A 20,389-nucleotide genomic window follows, 5' to 3' on the forward strand; every position below is an offset into this window, starting at 1 on the left:
GGGCGGCACAGGTCTTTTGTCTGCTTTGGTGGCTAATGTGTAAAACTCTGCGTCACTACGGTTGTATGTGCAAGACACCGTGAAAGCAGATGTACGGTGTATTTTGATAGACTTTAAACCTCAATCTAGACTATCAAAAAACCCTTCCAAAGAATTTGCACTGCCTGTGCCCTGACAATATGCGAGCCCAGACAGAAATGGCGCCAGCAGATCCAAGTCTTTCACCAAAACAGCCACTTTGGGGGCCGCCAGACACCTCTGCCACGAAGGTCCGACGGCATCGGCGAGCTTGTCCATATCTATCGGCGCGATATCTTGGTACAACCATGTCTGCGGTAGCCAAGGGAAGAAGGCGAGATAGTAGGCCATTACGACGAGAGCCCGCGGTCGCCCTCTGCGGGCCATGTCGACGAAGCCAGACGTTACAAAAGCAAAGGGCCATGTTCGGACTTTAGACACGATGCAGGGCAAATCCACGACGTTAGAGACGCAGGACGAGGCATCGCATTTTGGGCAGAAGAGCGCGCCGAATAGTCTCCCCATGCCCTTGATCGCGCGCCGTAGGTCGTCGATGCAATCCCAGTCCTCGTCATTCTCGCCAACTCCTAAGTGCACTAGCTCTAGATCAGGCACGACAGACACAGGACAGGGGTGATAGAAGTCAGAGTCCTTGTTACTCATCCTCTCATTTCCTCTCCCTTGCCTTGCGCTGGAGAAGGCACCCAGCGCCGTCCCTCTCCAGGGTAGAATCGTTCGTGGACCTATGCTCAAGGCCAGATAATTGGTCAGCCAGATCCCCTCGTGCCCAAAGAACCGATCCGCGGCGAGGGCGGTGACGGCCAGTAAGATTGACGTCACGACCACGGCCCGAAACTTCTCATCTGGCCTCTCTCCAATCATAACGTGCGAGTTGCGCGTGAGTTGGACACGCAACCGACGAAAGGCCTGATCCCGATACAGGGCCAATCGCGGCAAGCCGTCTTTCGCAGACTCGTCGGTGCTCGATAGGTGCAGCAGAGCGACCGAGAGGATGGCATCCATAAGGAAGTGATTCTGGAAAGCGAGTCGGGGAATGTCCAGCCGCAGAGACTGGAAGGCGCGACCCTCGAGCTGGAACGTTGTGGCGAATGATTCGACGGTAAAGTTGGAGTAGTGGTGGAGGAGGCGCAAATGGTCCATCTCTCGGCTTGTGTATCGTGGAAGAAGATCGCATAACAGCGGCTCCACCTCTGTAACTCGGGAATGTTGCTCGGTAGGGTCTATCTGCCCGTTTGCCTCCGTCAACAGGCTGTTCGAGGGCAACACATTGCTCTGCGGGTTGCAGTAAAAGCGAGGCGTGTAACGGCATTGCGTCTGCCGCCTCGCACACGCCGAGCAGGCAGGCTTCTGTTCATCGCACTACAGACAGCGTCTTCTAGTCAGCAAGGAAGGATCATATGCTACTAATCTACGCAAGAAGGTGCCAAGCTAGACAGAGAGTACGCGCCTTTACGCGTCTAAACTTGCAGTCAATGCATCCGTTCCTCGATTTGGTATGGTGTCGTATCCCGTGTACCTTGACTGCCGCGTGAGCGGGCTTCATTTCTCCCAAACAAAAAAGGCACCGAAGTGTATACAGCACGGAGGCCAAGTGGCTCTACCGTTTGGTTAATAACAACAATGAAAGAGAACGCAAAAACTCGCTTACTAGTTAAGGAGTACAGCGCTATTTAAATCCCTACAAAAGTAAAGCCCAGAGGGATGTCTTGCAGAGGTAAGTGGGAACTCTTCCGGTTAAAAGGGGGGGGGGGGCTGTGGGGTGTCAGCTCACACCCCTAGCCGGATACGTGTATCCGTATCCGGGGAGTTTCTGACGCCTCTCACCATAATGCAGTGGGATAATCCACTGTGATGCTAAGTCTCTCCCAATTGCTGTGGAATGGCTGTTTTGGAGTGTACGTAAACAAAGTCATGTAAGACATGACTCAGGCAGCAAATCTTCGAGAGTACTTTCAAGGAAGATCAAAAAAGAAGTCGTGATTTCATAATCATGACTCTATTCAGCATTTTTGAATCAATCAACGAGAACAGAAATCAATTCAGATTACATCCTGAGCATCCCGCGCCTCCCAGGTCTCCATCACAGCAGTCCAGTACTCCTCCTTATTCTCACGAGCTTGGCTGCAATGCCCACTCTCTCTAAACTTGACCACCATGCTGTCAAGTCCCAACAGCTCAGCGCTCTCCCAGGCATGATCCTCAACATCTTCCCACGCAATGAGGTCGTCCGCTTCTGAGAAGACGTACGTCCGCGGAGCACTCGTGACGTCCCAGAGCACTTCATCATTCAATGCAATCCTCGTTTTGGAGATGACATTGTTCTCACGTCCCACGAACACCGAGTAGACTCCGTAGACCATGCCCAATACGATAGCACCGAAGGGAAGCCCTATAGCGCGGACGAACTTGTTGGAGGGCAGCGACCGCTTGAAGGCTGCGACATTCGATGAAAAACGTGGCTTCCCTGGCGTACTGTCGAATATGAAAGCCCCCACAGGTAACTGGCAGCCCGTGGCAGAAAGATATGCTCGAGCAAGGCACACGGCCTTATTCGATCCTCCCTCTGAAAAGGCATGAAGGAGGATTGAAGGTCGCTTACATTGTGAGCTGATGTGATTCCGGAGAAACTCGACGGCCGACTCAAGCATCGTGACCTTTTCTTTAGTTGAGCGGAAGACGAGATCTTTGATCACCGTTGTGATGACCATGATCGGGGTATCCGGATATAATTCATTGTATCGCCTGGTGTACTTGGCAACGTTTCTCGGGTCTGCCCCCGTCCAGGAAGTGAGGAGTATTATGGAGGGACCTGGCGCATCGGTGCTTTCCGTCGACGAGGACGTGGGATCGGAACAAAATGAGAAGGCTGATGTCGAGTGCTGAGAGGCTTCCTGAACGTATATCGATGGTGCCAGGACTCTGAACCCAAGCAGTGCCCAGCGGGTTGGTGCTCTATCCGCTTGGATGGAATACATTTGAAAAGAATAGTTAACGTCTGCGAGTACAGGTAAAGATGGAGATGGATGGAAGGAGTTTATCAGAGGGTTTTAGTTTGGAAGCTATCCTATCTATTTATGCCAAGATAGAACCAGATTTTGGAGGGCTTTTGCTTGGTCTTTAAATCAAATTCATGTGACGGCCACAGCCACTGTTTTGGGGAAACAAATGACTGTGAGAAGATGCAGAACCACCGATCAAGGTCCATAGTAGTCTTCGATATGTGCCAGTGACAGTCAGTATCAGCACTGCCTAGCCCCGAGGACTACCACTGAGTACAACAATACCGATAACATGGACTCGGGCCCGCCTAAATGGGCTGTAGAGTACCGGCAGCTGTGGAATTCGCCAAATGGCTGAGTCTAGTTTCGTACCCGGCTTGCGGTCAATACGTATCTCTTTGTGGACCTCAACTGAAAACTTCGGATCGGCGTCAACCGTTGCACTAAGTAGCAAAGCTACAGTCTCTCGGACACTGGCCAATGAAGGGATGTTGTGGGAGCTGAACAATCATATGCCTTCGGATCAAATGGGGTGATGAACGACTGCCATTGGCATCAGCCAGCTTTAGGCAACTAGCGAGTCATCACCAAGGCATTTGGTACGTAGATTTGTTAATAACAAGCGAGACTGGAATGTGGTTGCTGGCTAGTGCTTTTCAGTTCTAGGGCCTAGCTGCGTTGGTGGATGTCTCACCTTTGGGGCGCATTGCTCTAGAAGTATTGTTTTGAGACTGTGCCTTTTTTCTTTTTTTTCGTTCAGCCTTTATACCAAATGTCCCTGTGCGCGAGCGTACCTACCTTATCTGTACGATCGAGAGCTAAGAAACGCCATAACGCCACCGCAATGGCATGAATGAGCTTAAACCTAAAAGCAGTTATCTTTACATTTGTGATTGGATCAAAATCCGCAGAAAGTTTTTTCGACTAGCTATCCCGCATGCAAGATCATTTAGCCGCTTGTAGAATAGTGGAAGAGTCTTTCTATACTCGGAGCCAGATATCCGGGTTACTAGTGTTCTCTGATTCTTTCGCGATAAGAATCGAATTCTGAATGCAGTAGGAGATCAAGCGATGTATTCGAATAAGATATCAGCCCTGCTATTATAACCGGCAAAAGAAGTAAGGCTAGTCCGTCCGCGGCCTGAGTAGACTGGACTAGGGTACATAAACCGTTCCGAAAACTCGGGACACATCCCAAGATCTTCGTCCAGCCTGGCTGGACCCTACCGGCCCAAGCCAAGACTATCCAGCTAGTCAATCGGCCCTGTGGCTGTTTTGTGCTTTTTGAGGGGCAGAGTTGTGAATAGTCCCGTTCGCCGCATGCTGCTTGGGAAGTAAAATGTAATTAGTTCAGCTAATTTCTTGAATCACAGTAGTCCGTTAGCCTAAGCTTATCAGGTTTGTGCTTTGCACATGTAATACTATATATACAGAATCAAACATCTTCCTCCGACCGCCCCAAGCTTTTGGATCGCCTTTACCCACATCACCCTGACATTTTTCTTGCCATGATGATGCCGAATTCTACGTACAAATCAAACGAGTCACCAACGGTGCGCGTCATTCCACTATCTACTTCTACAGAGGCCCCTATGAATATTACCGAGTCTCAAAGCTCAGAACTGGAATGGACGCCAGGTCAGGCAGAATATGCTATCGTAATAACCATATCTATCGTCTCTCTTATGGTCGCTCTGGATGCTACTATCTTAGTCCCGGTGCTACCTGTAAGCCACCATCACTCTCCTCCCACATCCGTTCCAATGTCTCCTTTGATGGCATAATAACATGATACGTTTGCTAGAACCTCGCCCTTGATCTGGGTGGCTCTGCTACCCACTCATTCTGGGCTGGCACTTCATATCTCCTTACATGCGCCGTTTTCCAACCTTTCATCGGCGCTCTCTCCGACATCTTTGGCCGGAAGGAGATGCTGCTCGTCTCCTTATTCTTCTTCACCCTTGGTACCCTGCTCTGCGCTCCCCTTGCCCACGACTTTACCGTCTTGCTGGCTGGACGGTCAATACAGGGTATCGGCGGCGGCGGCATCATTACGATGGGTCAGATTATCTTTGCGGATATCATTCCTTTGAGGTTGAGACCCAAGTACTTCGCATTCGTGCTAGGCGCCTGGGCTCTGGGAAGCGTGCTGGGGCCGTTGATTGGAGGTTTATTTGTTCAATATGCAACGTGGAAGTGGTGCTTCTACATCAATGTGAGTGCTGCAACAACGGTGACTATCAACGCGGAATTCATCAAAAATCTGACCTACTATACTCAACAGCTCCCCTTCTGCGCTCTTGGCTTTATAATGGTCCCACTATTTGTCCGCTTATCCACAGAGAAGTCTTCGCTCATCTCCAAACTTCTCCGCGTGGATATGGTAGGCGGGATCCTCTTTATCGGCGGCATGACCAGCTTTCTTATCGGCATTTCTTGGGCTGGCATCCAATTCGCCTGGTCCTCTGCCGCGACTCTCGCACCTATCCTCTTCGGTGTAATGGCTGTATCTCTTTCCCTCTTTTGGGAGAAGTACGGTGCAAGTGAGCCGTTTTTACGCCCGTCTCTCTTTTACTCCTGGTCCGCAGTGACCAGCTACCTGGGAGCTTTTTGCCAGGGATTCCTCCTCTTCTGTGGCTTGTATTACGTTCCTTTGTACTTCAGTTCCGTCCGTTTTGCAACGCCTGTTGAGGCAGGGCTCAACCTATTTCCCGTTACCTGTTTTCTTCTCCCTGGCTCCATGGTTGTTTCTATCCTGACATCTCGGCTCGGCCGCTTTCGATGGGGCATTTGGTCTGGCTGGGCGATCACTTCGGTGGGTTGTGGCCTACTTGTGCTACTGGATGAGAATACGAGCACCCCGTTATGGGCTACCTTCTTCGCTGTCTTCGGCATCGGGAACGGCATGGTACTCACGAGCGTCAACGTTGGAATACAGGCCATCAGCCGTGTTGAGGACTGCGGTCGTGCCGCCTGCATGTACGCCTTTATGCGCACGCTGGGAATGAGCGTCGGCGTTGCTGTCGGAGGCACCACATTCCAGAACGTCATGGCCAATCGCTTGAGAGATCTTGGTTTGCCAGAGACTGTTGCTCAGAACGCTGAGGCATTTGCAAGAAAATTGGCTACTATGGCTTCTACAGATCCGGAGCGAGTCGGGGCGCTGTCAGCTTATGCCAAAGGATTCCAGGGAGTGTTCTGGGTAATGACGGCGACGGCGACGTTTGGCTTTCTGACTAGTCTGGTGATCCGCAAGCATAGTATGAATAAGACGCTTGAGTCTAGGTTCTCATTGGATGGGGCGAGGAAGAGGAATTCAGAGGTGCCTTCGGTGGAGAGTAGCGCAACTGAGCAGGTTTGAGCGTTGGTATACTTGAATTGATAGATACATGTCAGTCGCTGTGAAGTGCCGGTCATTTGTTAGTGCTGTATTGCGACGCGCCCCGAGTAGCTACCTACGCAACAAATACTGCTCGATCAGGATAAAGATTGGTCGACAGCGTTTGATATGTGATTTCCAACAGCAAACATCCATAGCCTGTCTGGGCTCAGGATCCCCCGCATGTAGTTGCTAATGAGAGATACATGGGCCTAATTGGACCTCTCACTCGTCATGACACCATCGCCTTATGTCGTGCTACCATCTGTTGAGGGTTAAGAAGCCGGTATATGATATAAAATGGAACGTATGCTACATATACACCGATAATTGTCACTACGATTAGCTCTTCATCAACGCGGCTATCCGGCGTAGAGTGACGAAACCAATTTTCTCTCAATACGTATAGATATTTTTCGTTCCATGTCGCGAAACGTCATTTTAGCCTTAGAATCAATCCACCAAGCCTTTGATGTCGGCATCATCCTCAGACATGTGCTTTCCCTCAACACTGTCCACGTCCAAGAAGATTGATGGCCAATAAAGACACCAAAGGCATTAATTCGTTTACTTTCTCATGAAAAGCCTTCCTCCGTGGTCTCTCGATTTTCTCCTCATTCTTCAAAATTTTGACCGTGCCCTTCATATACATTGAAGTCACAAGCTTGGTTTTGTCCCGACGGACACTTTTCCCATCATCTCTGAACGCTTGATCCAATATCAAAATCAAGTCACAAGCGCATTTGATCAGCATTCGGGCAGCGGGAGGCGTTTGCAGAAGCGGCGCCCCAACTGCAAGAGCGAGGCCACCAATAACCGTGGACAGAGTTAGACAGACACAGCCGCCCCAAACAACTGTAGATTGAGCCACTTCTTATATCATGAAAGGAAGAAGGGTTTTCCAGACGACACTACCAAGAAGGGTATCGATCTTAGCTACTCGTGCCTCTGGTTTACTGAAGCAACCACGTGCAATTTCTGGACAAAGGAATTTTCAGACAGTCGGCGTTGCTACAATAGTGCCTACCTTAAGGAAGGAAGCAGCACTTAGCATCCCGCGGCAGTGCCGGTCTGCTGGCCTTGGGCGGAGGTCTAGGTCAGCAAGGTCCACAGATCATGCTCCATGTCCAGGAACAAAATACAGCATTCAATGCCGCGAAGCGTAGAAACGCTCTCGCGCGCCGTCTTTTACATACTCCCAGCCAGCTCGCTGAGACAAAAGAGTAGCCCCCCCAGACAAAGCTCGCTCTGGCCAAGGCCGACCAAGAGTGTCGTGCAGCTATTAGTATTCAGGAGGAGGAAATGGGCGGTAACACTAACCAATCTCGGCTGGAACAAGAATTGGCACTGTCGAAGCACGTACAATCGCCACTCGTTCACTCACTTGCCATGCTATAGAAGTTGCATGACGAGGCCGATGCACGCCTTAAACGCCTGGAAGAGATGGTGGTCGTAGTTGTTGGTCGTTCCTGATGGAGCATTTTGCGGTCTATTACCTGATTCATGTACCTACCACAACACCTCATCACCGCACTACCGAGAAGACTACGGGCGTGCTAGGTTTTGGTACTTCTGGGTGTATCTGTTACGGAGGCACTGAACATCGCAGCATGGGTTGATTAAGGTAGTAGACAAGTATATGCACGGGTTTGAGGTTTCATCGCCGCCGCCCTCACAGATGTGCTTATTGTTATGGATGAACACAGAACATGGTGTGCCCCCACCTTAGGTGTCGATAACTAAGTGCACGTTTGTTCTTTCAAGGTGTCGGTCGCGGTGTTGGCTGGCGTTCTGGAAATGCACTCGGAGTTCGATGTTAGTTGATTGGCTACATCCGCAGTAAGCGACCCAACAACCTACCTCTGGCAAGTGTCTGGCCCCCCCCCTGCGCCAGAATTGCGGATCGAACCTCTTTTCTTTGACTCGTTTCCAGCTCTGGCAGGAAATCGAACAGTATTCCAAGCAGGTCGACGGCGGCCTGTCTTCTTGGAAGAATGGAGCAGTTCATTTATTGTGACACTCGTAGTACGCTCGTTCTATATTCAGGCCTTCGGAAATCCTGTGGCTACTCCCCACTCAGCCATCCCACTGCTCACTCCGTCTTACTGATTGCGAGAAGTCCCGCGATCGCCATTGAGCGTCTTAACGAGATGCTTCACTAATGAACTAGAAACGCCCTTCTGAGCGAGTTCGTGATGAGCTTGACCACAACTGTTTTGGCAGGGTGGTGCGATTCTTAAGTGGTGCAGTCAGGCAGATACACGGCCGCGTACCGCACTCCTGTGTAGCGTATAGCAGCGTCCAAAGACGCAAGTAGCTGGCTGGCTGTTAATGCCGAGTCCAAACATCTCAGAGTCGACAGATTAGAATGGTTGCGAAGCGATGAGTGATACATCCTTGACATGTAGACGACGAGCGTGGTGTCCCAGCGCCACTCTTACCTCCGGCGCGGCGGCGCCCGCATTCAGCCCCACCCTATCCCGGAGAGATGGATTTACGGAAGTAAAATCTGTGTACGGATAATTGAATCTTGTGTACGGCGCACGAAGTACGGATACGGAGTACGAACACTGCCGGAAGCTAGTCGAGCTTACTAAGGTGGCGGGGAGCGCCACAGAGAGCCAGCCACAAGTGGCTAATTAGCCCAACACAGTCAGCCAATTGAACACCTTCTTATGGAAGCTACCAGTGAACTCATTCGCGGAATAACGATTTACCGTGTACTGCTCCGTGCACCCGCTCCTAGGCTGTCTCGTGAATTCCAGCTTTCTCCGCATCTGGCCCTCGTTTCATTGTCGCCCCAACTGCCACCAAATCTACCTTCAACATCATCCCCCCCTTCTCCAGCCAGTATCTCTGCTGCACGTTCCTACCTAAAAACCTGTCTTCATCGTTCCGACCGTTCACTTGCTGGCGCCACTCACTGTGCGAGGAGGACCGGGTTCCCGTCAGAACCAATTCAATGCGATAGCATTCACGGCTTTGCGCCTGAGTTCGTGACTAGACGCCCCGGTCATTCTACTGTTCGCACAGTAGCTACCCATGCACTTTGAGCAGGTTCGGGATCTTGCTGGATACGTCTCGTCTAGTTGGGCGGCGCGAAGAACTCGCTGTGAAGGGCAGAAGAGGACGATGGAAGCACAACCGTAAGTACAAGCCCTTCTCCTGCGTGCAGTCGGCTACGGCCCTCCATATCTAAATCTAGACGACCGACCGGAAACGACTTCGACATGCCGCCCTCCGACTCGGACAATTTCGACTTTGATGCCCCCGAAGTCATTGCGGTTCGTGAAGATGAGGGACAATCACCTGAAGTGATTGAGCAGTGCTTTCAACTGCGCGTCCGATATACTTCCGTTGGCTTCGTCTCTTTTCGTCTTTTGCCAGTCCCTTACAGCATGCCGACAAAAACCACGGCTTGGCTACAGATCAGAGCGAACTGCATAGAGTCGTTGGACAAAATGCTTTACGACAAAGCCAACACCGACAGCCCAAGCCCACCTTATCTCGAAGCTGTCCGCCGGCGGCTCAATGGCATGCAATCGGTAACCCGTCTTCAATTTCAATTGCACAGGGACGGTCACATCGACCTTATCACACCAGTCGATTCCGATGCCGAAGACATACTCGGCGAACCTGTCTTGAAAATAGGGGCATCACTCATGTCCCTTGCAACAGCTTCGCGCTTTTCCATGTACTTTCGACACGACATCCTGCGGCGGAAAACGTTCCTCAAGTATAAAAGGGCCATTCGAGACTTTGACTTTCTCCATTTGACGGAAATCGAGAAGAACGCGTATGAGTGCATGGTAGACGTGCGTAGGCTATATCATGGCGCTGGCGGCCAGGTGCACAGGCCTCATGGCTATCGTGACTCTCTGTCAACCAAGGAACATCGCAGCTCCCCCGCTTCAGCCACGCCTGCATCGTGCGGTAGCACACTCCCTTTTGAGGATGTGCCACAAGATCGGGGTTTACCCCCGCCGTACGACGAATGCTTGAGTGAGGGACGGTCGCCGAAGATCAGGTCAGACGCCGCATCCATCGTCGCCGAATGGTCCAGACGCGACTGCGACCCGCAGGAGCATGGCGAGACCGAACGGCGGAATGCTGTGCTGGAATCCTCAGAGGGTGTCTTGCCCTTGTTAGACGCAGATATCCACACAAAACGCATCCAAAGAAAACGTTCAGGAACCACCGTTTGCACCGCAACGACGTCTCCAAAAGACGCTCCTCGCCCGGATAAATTGCAACGAACGCTGTTAGCTGATCTGGATGGTCCACTGATGCGTGCGTTCGAGCGGCAACAACAACAAATACACGATCTACAACACATGTTCAAGGAATCGCAGAAACGTAACGAAGAGCTCGAATTGCGGTGTGATGAACTCGAGAAGAAATGTAGTGAATTAGAGGATATTCAATCTGCGAACGTGGATACTGTCGAGAATCTCGACATTGTGGTTGACGGACTTCAAGCTAGGTGCGATAGTCTCGAGAAACAAATGCCAGACGTATGTGATGAGATGGCGGACCTTAAGGAGAAATGGTTAGAGGAGTGTAGAGAGGAATTGGAAGAGAACGAGCGCGAATCAAGTGAGGATAGCAAGGCGAGACAAATTCGCGAGGGTGTCGAGGCTGAAGTAAACCAAATTAGAAGGAGGGTTCTGAGAGCCCTTCAACCAACGTCTGCCAACGGAGAAGTCAAAGTAAAGTAACTAGAAGGAACAACACCCCCACGAAACCAAAGACTACCATTTTTCAGTGCCCGGAGAAACCACCCATGAGCATCATTGTTTTCAATCATGCCGCCTTCGTGCGACCCATCCTTCACGGCACCCTTTCCAAGCGGGTTGCCAACATCGATTTCTTCCCCTAGGCTGTCCTGGGACTCATCATGAGCACCGAGGTAGGCACTTGAGGTGCCGAGTCACGATGGCCACATCGAAACCCGCCCACACCTTCCACTACAGTCAGACAAGCTCCTGACCTCTAGGCTAATATGACTGCCTTTCCTATTACTTCAGAACAAAAGGGCTTTGCAGGCTTCGGGCTCCGCGGTCTGTTGCAGTGAGGAGTCTCTCATTCACTCCACTTGAATAGACCGGGATCTCTCACAGTGGGATCGAATCACGCATCACGACTAAGGCAGGTGAGACCAAGAATTACCAATTAAGTAGGACTTGTTATCTTTGAAAAGCTCATGCAGAGAAGGCCCCACAACAGTATGGAAGCTCATTAGCATCTCGCTGACGGAAGGACAATTAGAATATGCCGGGTTATTTTGCACTTGACGTTTATATAGATCCTTGGAGTAAATCACCCGGACTTTTTAATAATTTCTTCCTTTCTTTGCTATTTAACATCTTGTTTACATTCCGTCCACACATGGTCTATATGGTTTAAAGAGGCAAAAAATATGTCAGATGATCACCACGCATTCTTTGGCTATGGTATCACTCGACCATTTCTATTCAGATGGTATACATCTGCCCTTGTTCTGAGTGGCATTGTATTTACTGTGCTTTTCACCTTCATCAACTTGCTTCGTGTGGCTACGACATGTGTAGAGACATCTGTCGATCCAAACATCACTGACTCTCAACAACAGTGGTTACAATACTGACCATCCTATTTGACTTCCAAGATCAAACCCGTATGCCAGCCAGCCGACCTACCTATGAATGGATAATTCTTTACCAACCAAACGGTGCTTACATACGCACTAGTGGCTGTCTGGCAACAGGAGGACGGTTCTACAACCATCTTGCCTTCGTTGTCATATTACAACAATATCCTGCAGAATTATTACGTTGCCTCAACTGGGGTAGATCTCGAAGCATTGGACCAATCAGCTCATTAGTTTGCTTATACTGAATGGAACGCCATCGTTCGAACATCTGTTACTTGCCAAATCACAGATGTTTTGGGCACCATCTTTTTCAACCTCAGTCAAAAATACAACCACGTCCCCACGTCTACCGAGTTCTCGTGGGTTAACAACGGTTTCCTAGGAGCCGAGTTCCTCACACCAGACCAACAAGCCCGAGCGAGTCTGTGAGGGGGCGAATCGTTTGATGTCGAATTACTGGGCATATTTAACTCGACTGATGCAAGACATTCGCGAAGAGCGGATAAACCGAACTGTCAAGAATTCACAAGGACACCTTGAACTTCACGCCCCAAAAGGCATTTACCAATTTGACCAGTTTGGAATTTACCAAAACTGACTATCGCTTTATTATTCACGAAGGTCCCGGCCGGTTTAGTATAGTTTGCCGCTTGCCTGTGGAGGAAACCACAATCAGCTTACTAGACCAGCGAAAAGTATACGCCAACATCTGGATCCCGGTGGATACTCTTGTCAAGTTTACCTATTCCACAGTACTCACAAACCTAGGACAATCCAATAAGACCACGGGGTCGATTGTACTCGTGGATGCGACGGCCTTGCAGTATTTTACAGCCAACTTTACAATGCTAAGATCTCATATGGCTACGCCGAGCCTGACCCGGAGCGGAAATCGATGATGTCCTAGGGGTAACAACGGATTCGCTGGGAATTACTCCATCCGTCATCTCGACAAAGTACACGCGTCAGGTACTCCGACTCAAATCGGCCGGAAATCTGTTCGTTGCGATTCTAGTCGCGAATCTAGTACTGCTGAGGACAGTATGGCAGTTGTTCTAATTTGGCGCGGAAACGTGTCTAGTGCGCAGTCGGCCAAACGCAATGTTTTGCAAAGGGTGTTTTGCGGCCGGTCTCGTAGACAATTCTCAGGACATTGGCCGGGTTATACAACAGCGCTTTTCAGAGAATGCGCCTTTTCGAAAAACTGCCTATAGTTGGGACGGGAAATATGGCATGATCTCACTTGACGACTTAGATGCCACCTTGACATTACGACTTGAGTCGTTAGAAGCTGTGGGATAAGAGATGAACCGACAAGGGTGCATAGCTAAGTAGATATGACATCGATTATATAAGATCATAGGATAATAGGAGCAGGGTCGTTATGGAAGATGATCATCACTGAGATATCCAATATTTGGCATTTTGAATCCTAATTGGAGTCACTGGCTCTGAATCGTACGTGTGGCTGATTTTGCTTTCCAGGATATCCTTGCACCAGAATTTTCTCCCAGGTACGCTATAACCTGTGATTACCCAATCCCGAGTCTTCGTATTCCGGTAGGGCCATCCTACTATTCCATCTGCTTTGATCCCAGTTTACCCAGGCGGCGTCAGCGGCGCTTGAATTTAGTTGAGTGGCCGTTGTGAAAGTACTTGACGATGGTCTGAATTCTGTCCGGAAGTTCTGCAAAGAAGGAGACACACGCCATTGTCAGAGACCGCCCAAAACTTGTGAGTGAGGAGAAGGGGGGAGGAGTAGTGGAATGGAAGCGTCTTATCGTGTTGGTTCCTCTGCAGACTGTTTTGCGAATCGGGTATATATGTCCTCGTCGTTCCCATCGGATTCATTTTTCGAGTTGTAAGCCGTACCCGTTCTCTTCCGCCGTCGTTGGGAGGACTTCGTCGCAGTTGAAGAGGACTCTAAACTTGTTGTGCGGCGGGAATACCTCGCCTTGGAGACATTTGTTCACGTCGCTACACGGGTTTATGGTGCCGCTTCATGCCTGTGTTCGACATGTGCCCGAGCTGTCGGGAATGTCGGTGAGGGTATATCGATTATTTCTGTAGGTCCTAATGCTTCTGTGGAGTCCGTCGACGTTTTTGGGACCCCTTGAGCTGGAGAGCTGGACATCGTGTAAAAGGGGGAGCAGGTGACTGGACTAGGTGAGTTTGTTAGTATTCCTCGTAGCGTATGCCATGCCTAGACGTCACGAAACTCACGATGTATCCTTAGGAGCTTACTTCGACAATCCGCGGCGACCTGAAGCGAATGATAGACCGGAAGCTCGATAACTACGTCCAAACCTCTCCTTTCCAGCGATTTAATTGAGTCCCAAACGACTTCTCGTTTCCTATGGCGCAGCTAAGCCCCCCGATCGTCAACTTCTCTTCCCTGCTGACACCCATCTATCGACATTGTAGGTACTCAAACTTGCCGATTCGATGGGAATCTATAGTGTTGGTCAGCGGATCAATTTCAATGACGTCTGGTGAAATACCAGTGAGTACGAGAGACGTCTGATCGAAGAGAGGGTCGGAAGGTGGCTCCTCGGAAAGTTCTTACGGCAACACCACGGCATCAACCCCGGATTTTACAAGCCCGATGACTTCAACTTCACCGGTTCAATAAGGGGGATTATAGTACGTCCTCCTCCAGTCGCCGGTTTCAATCTCTATTCCAAGGGAGATAAGAACGGATCTAATACTTACCCCTCTTTATAAAAGTCGGGTTAGAACCCACAGTAGACGTGCCACGCCCAGTAAGTAGGAACGTAGGTATAGTCGCAGGTCGTATTCTGACCGTGAAAACTGCGACATCCGTTTTTGCACGATTTCAAGAGACCGTAGCTCGTATTCCTCTGAGAAATAGCTAAACGGAAAAGGACAGAAGAATGCAGAGATATGCAAAGAGAAAAGACACCATCTGGAGGAAGACACCTCCACCTTATTCTCCGCATTGTGACTTGCTATCACAGCTCAGTTATCTTGAACTCGGAACCGGATAAGTCTAGCAAGATTAGATCCGCCGGGTACCAGCGTGAGACAAGATATGACGGGGGCACAGAAAAGAAAAAAAAAAGAAGTATCAGGAAATATATATTCGTATAATTCCATTATCTATTGGCGGAAGGAGGTCGGATTAGGCAAACTGGAATACCCGAAAATTCCATGCTCTCTCGTCGTGCTTTGACCAGGATTCCTACTTCCGAAGACTTAATGGAGGCTGGTGGTTCTTTCCGCGCCGAGCGCGACTTCCGGCGGAACTTTGAAGCACGTGAGGGAAGCAGGTGTGTATCGGAACAGCTTCCCTCACTGGTGTCAAGGCTGCGAGTTACGGACCTTGTTGAAGTCACTCTTGATTCTTCCGGCGTAGTTTTAGAGGGAAAGAGGCTGGAATGGGAATTATTCCGCGGCATCCAAGGCGGCCAAGGCCTTGTCGAGGCCATTTCTCCGCCATGGGAATTTTAGGCGTACAAGATCAGCATGAGGAAAAGCACGCTTGACGGACTTGATCAGGGTTTTTGACTCCTTGTAAAGTGTGTACGATGAAACAGGGCCATTGAAGTCACGGGTTTCAAATGACACGACAGTTGATGACCCTTCAATACACCACACACCCCCCAATTTTCAACTCTTCTGCCGTCTGGCGGCATTTCAACCAAGATGCTGGGCAGTGACCAGTATCCTTTTGCACCGAAAAACCCCTGATATAACAGGCTTGTGTTATATCCTTCCGGCTGAATAGAAGGCGGGGTTCAACGGCAAATGCACATATCATTAGTACATCAAGGGTACCCCGAAACTCAGTGACGTTGACACGTGGACGCAACCGCCGAGTGATCCCAACATCTCGATGTTGCCCGCTTCAGCCATCGGCTATCAACGAAACCTCTGAGAAACGCAGGCGGTCTAAGAGAAAAACTTCGATGGCGATGCTATAAGAGACTTTACTCTCCTATGCGAGATCGCGGGATGTCAAGCCCAGCGCCTAGCCAAGGAGGCCGCGGCTGAAAATTACATATGTGAGACGGTCGGTGATTTTTTGTGAAGATCGAAGTGGCACAGTCTAGTACACAGGAAGCTGTGCTCCCCATAGAGTTCTTGATACTCCCGGTCAGAGGCTGGGAACCGGTCTCCAGTCCACATTAGCGACAATACCTGCCAAAAGATGTCCCTGCGGCCTGTGCAGCTTCGAGACGAAGTCGGTAGACTATTAGCGCACAAGTAGCCGTCTGGTTGCTTGTCTAAGATATAAAGCGTAAAAACAATGGGCATTCGATAGATACCACTCATTTTGGAGCTGCCATGATGTTTACATTGCTTTAGGTTTCACAACGAGCACAGGGCTATCTGATCGTCCCATGTTAAACGCTGCATTTCGGTTTCGCTTATTATAGCTCTTTTCCGTATTCAACATTCTGCCATCCAAGGTTTAAGACCATGGCTTCAGAATTAGATTTCTCCGCCATGGTGCAGACATAAGAGTGACCTAAGCCCCTGACAAGGCAGAAGCCCTGTAAGAATGTACCCTAGCCCCGCCGAAGTTTGCACGTGCCTATCTCAATGTACTGTGTATTCTCAACGGCTACCAGATCGGCAAGGAGTTCGGTCACCTGGGTTCTAGGTTGACTTCTGAGAAATTTCGGCGAAACCTTGTACCAGGACCAATATGGCACTTTCTCGGGTAAATTGTCAGTACTAAGATATAGTTCAGACGCATAAAAGCCTTGACGCTTAATATGAAGGTTGATAGGATACGGACAGATTCTTCGTTCATACGGATTATGTGTGTAGGGTCGGTACAGGGCACATTTACTTGTCCCAGTGTTGTACATAAGAGATTCAATTCGAGCGAGCGAGGTATCCGGTTTTGCTCATTTCCTTACAAACCCTACTTTTGCTCGTATAGCTGAAGACTCTAGTAAGGAAGTCACGAGTATTAAGCCCCTACTGGCGGGGCTTTACGAAAAAGCTCACACGACATCATCTAAAATTTTAAGTGAGGTCCAGAGGAAAGATTATCTGGATTTACGGCATGTCTTAGATTTCTTCTTAAATTGTGATGTTTCCGCATGTTCGTAACGTTTCTGGCTACATCCATGTCATTTTTTCCTGCCCACAAGCCCGACTTTACAATAAGACCGCAAGTTATAGCCGTCGCTGCTTTTATCCAAACAGTTTTTGGCTTTTGGGTGCGCACTCTTATCCTCATACATGCAAACTTGAACTAACAGTTAAAAGGAATTGTAGACTTCCCACAGGTGGGACTTATGGGTTGTGCGTTGAGGATGTCAAACTAGAAACAGCTGTGCCTTGCAGATCGGTCAGGAACCGGATGTATCTTCGTTTATGTTATGCGACTGCTAACTAGTTTATATAGGATAACCCATGGAAGAAACTTGGCAATGGCTGCGAGCAAGTCAAGGGGGTGATTGCCTACTGCTCATAGTTGCAGGTGGATGGGCAGTTTTAACTGTATAATGATACATCACTGAAGCTAGACGTTGGGAAAAGCAGAAAACGACCGTCTCTACAGTCATAAACATAAGTTTCTTCACATATGTACGATCTATGGCGATATTTTTGTGATGATGGACTCACGTCTCTATGCCGCTGACAGGAAACAATCGGTTGAGTCTCGCGGTATGTTTTGGTGCTAAAACGATCAATTCAGACCATCCTAGTACTATTACATTTTGTAAGCAAAGTCGACATGACCATTCAAAAGAATTCGCCTGAAATTCGTTGAGATTATACTTTAGTGTGTCGACTTCTTAGCAAATTAGTTCTAAGAGCGTGCAGTCCGGCCTCTATTTTCTCGAGTCATGGTGGTGAAAGGAGAGGTTTATTTGGAGGGAGAAGCCATGGGATGTCTATATTGTTACTGCTCTCAGTTGCCACATTCTGATCCTGGAGAATCGATCAATAGGCGGACGAGCCACTTATTAGATTGCTCCTCTTTCATGGTCAAAGTTTTCTGGCATCTGCTGTTAGTCAAAGCCAAAGACTCTTGTTCTCTTTCCAGATAACTGAACACCTTCCAAAATCCTATCTAGAGCCCTTCAACAATGATCTCAAAGCCGCCGACAAGTACTCAATCAAAGCTCTGAGCCAGATTCCGCATCAGGGGCTGAGAGCTGCCGCTACAGTCACAACTGTCTTGAACTAGCCGAACAGGATATGAGCCTGACACCGACAACTCTGTTTGTGAAGTGTTTCCACTAATCGAGGGCCTCAACGAAAGAAACGCGGTTATTCATCCCCCTCAACCTGTGGGAACGACTGCCTGAAGAGCGAGCTGAAGCTGACAAAATGATGGGAAGTTGTCTCAAAGCATTAAAGACTTCCCTTAGCCTGTTATCACGATACTCGCTCTAGATGCTCTATCTTACGATTCTATTAATGGATTGGATTATTTCTTACTGTATTTGCTGGGGGAAATGACGGATATGGAAATAGTATACAGTTGAGCGAGACTGAGGAAGGTAATTTGAGTTTGGTCAGGAACTTCGAAGACGCGAGGGCTAGGAGACTAGGGAATCGGACGGGTCCGAGATACATGAGTCCGGAGAGGGGTGCCGACCATAGGTAATTAGATATGGATGATTAGAAGGAAGGTGCTGACCGTAGGTAGTTACCCGCTAGGTAAGTGCTAATATAATACATAAGCTTGATTATCTAAGTATTAGCTGTTATAAAAAGCTGAGATATTAAGGTAATTGTAATTAGAAGGCCCGTGCTTGATAATTTAATTAATTATAATCTTTGAATTCGCTATGATAAATAATATCCCTACTATTAATTATGTACCTGCCGTTACTCTATTAGAAAAGTCTATTTTGACCTGGTTGGCTCTGTAGGCTGCCGTAGGTAACCCAGATTGGAGTCTCGGCCCCTCGGGCAAAAGCAATACCGATAGAGACTTTTTATAAACTTGGTTGGCCGATGACATCTGCACACTCTCTGATTGCCCACAGTCACTCCATCCATTATCGGACTCCATAGACGCACTTTGCGAACCAGTTCGTCGCTTTCTATGCACCATGGCGTCTCGCATCGACTTGCAGGCGCTCGCAGGATCTCGCAGCAGCTCGCAAACAGCAGCGCAGCATCACCGCCAATATCATCGTGAACAACCACACCGTAATCTCTTCTCTTCCGTGTTTCGGTCATGGGCATATATCTTAAGAGACTGCATCGGCCTCATCGCCACCGCCAGCAATGCCGGCCAACATCGCCGTCAAGCAACATCCTCCGTGGTCCGGTATTGAGCAGCTTCAAGAGAAAAGAAATAACATCGGCTTGTACAAGCTCGCATCAGCATCGCCTCCACCGCACCGCCATCACTGCCAATAACGACCTGGTCGTCAACTTTTGCCTAGAGCTAGAGGGTTATGAAGCAGCGGCAATGAGAACACGGAGTCAAACGCTCTCCACAGCGCCTTGGGACATTGAATGCGAACGCCGCGAACATTGGCTAGGCACTTCCATAGGCGGCAGTCACTCCGCCACTGGGAATCCAAAGATGCATGTCGGAAACCCTCGCGAACCAGTTCGCCGCTTCCACGCAGACGCAGGCTGAAGCGTTTATGCATCGTGCTGCGCGTCGCTCAAGTGTGCGTGCACCTTAGCCTTTCGCATTGGCTACCAGTAGCTCGCAGTAGCAGCAGCATCATCATTATCACTGCAACCTGCTCCCCTCTTCTGTGTTTCGGCAATGGGCAGTTTCAAGAGACAACACCAGCTTGCAGGAGCTCGTATCGGCAGCACCGTCATTGCCAGCATGGCCGCAAATCAACACCTCATCGTGATCGCTTCCCGTCCTCCATGTTTCGGCATTGAGCAGCTTCAAGAGACATCAGCCTGGACGCTCAGCTTTTGCCTAGAGCAATCTAAAGGAGCGGTGACGAGACCACGGAGTCAAACGCTCTACACGGCGCCTCGGATTGCGAACATTGGCTGAAGACACCCCGTGGACACCATGTCCACACAGGATACATCTAGATGGAGAACCTCCCGTCTTCTGCGCTCATCAATGATTCTAGCCTTTCCACATCCTTCTCACCACGTCAATGCCTAGGACAGGCTCACTATTGATAGTCAGCCACCATGTGCCGCAATAACAGCTCGGCGGTATGTTGCCATCCTCTCATGTCACAACATTGTGTTCCCGGGGCTAACAGTCTGATTTGAACTTGGCAAATCTGTGGCGACACTATCGCCTAATACGCCTCCAAGCCCAAGAAGCAGCGCGGCTTCCGCTGGTGCGTTTGCACTCGTGCCATCATCCTATACTTCCTATACTGCCGACGCTTCCTACCCTCCGATGTCGACCGC

General features: G+C 49.5%; 4 protein-coding genes across 4 annotated transcripts; 2 read left to right on the forward strand and 2 right to left on the reverse strand.

Moving 5' to 3' along the window:
- Positions 1–59: 59 nt before the first annotated feature.
- On the reverse strand, positions 60–1,731 carry BDP55DRAFT_622606 (uncharacterized protein). The gene is made up of 2 exons (XM_060571369.1): positions 1,487–1,731; positions 60–1,398 (listed from the first exon to the last, which is right to left on the reverse strand). Exons 1-2 carry the CDS (start codon positions 1,580–1,582, stop codon positions 121–123), a joined length of 1,374 nt encoding a protein of 457 aa, XP_060422779.1. The 5' UTR covers positions 1,583–1,731; the 3' UTR covers positions 60–120.
- A 232-nt stretch (positions 1,732–1,963) lies between these two features.
- BDP55DRAFT_622607 (uncharacterized protein) lies at positions 1,964–3,116 on the reverse strand. Its single transcript, XM_060571370.1, has one exon. It carries the CDS (start codon positions 3,012–3,014, stop codon positions 2,079–2,081), a length of 936 nt encoding a protein of 311 aa, XP_060422780.1. The 5' UTR covers positions 3,015–3,116; the 3' UTR covers positions 1,964–2,078.
- A 1,514-nt stretch (positions 3,117–4,630) lies between these two features.
- On the forward strand, positions 4,631–6,399 carry BDP55DRAFT_565963 (major facilitator superfamily transporter; the record flags this gene model as incomplete). The annotated part of the gene is made up of 3 exons (XM_060570471.1): positions 4,631–4,765; positions 4,843–5,253; positions 5,323–6,399. The coding sequence occupies 3 exons, from the start codon at positions 4,631–4,633 to the stop codon at positions 6,397–6,399; spliced, it is 1,623 nt and encodes a 540-aa protein (XP_060422781.1).
- Positions 6,400–9,647: 3,248 nt separating this feature from the next.
- BDP55DRAFT_520483 (uncharacterized protein) lies at positions 9,648–10,112 on the forward strand (the record flags this gene model as incomplete). Its single annotated transcript, XM_060567766.1, has 1 exon — positions 9,648–10,112. A coding segment is annotated over one exon (465 nt), but the record flags the coding sequence as incomplete, so codon positions are not given.
- Positions 10,113–20,389: the final 10,277 nt, after the last annotated feature.

The sequence above is a fragment of the Colletotrichum godetiae genome, assembly GCF_030913485.1.
Source record: "Colletotrichum godetiae strain CBS 193.32 chromosome Unknown BDP55scaffold_80, whole genome shotgun sequence".
NCBI classification, from domain to species: Eukaryota; Fungi; Ascomycota; class Sordariomycetes; order Glomerellales; family Glomerellaceae; genus Colletotrichum; species Colletotrichum godetiae.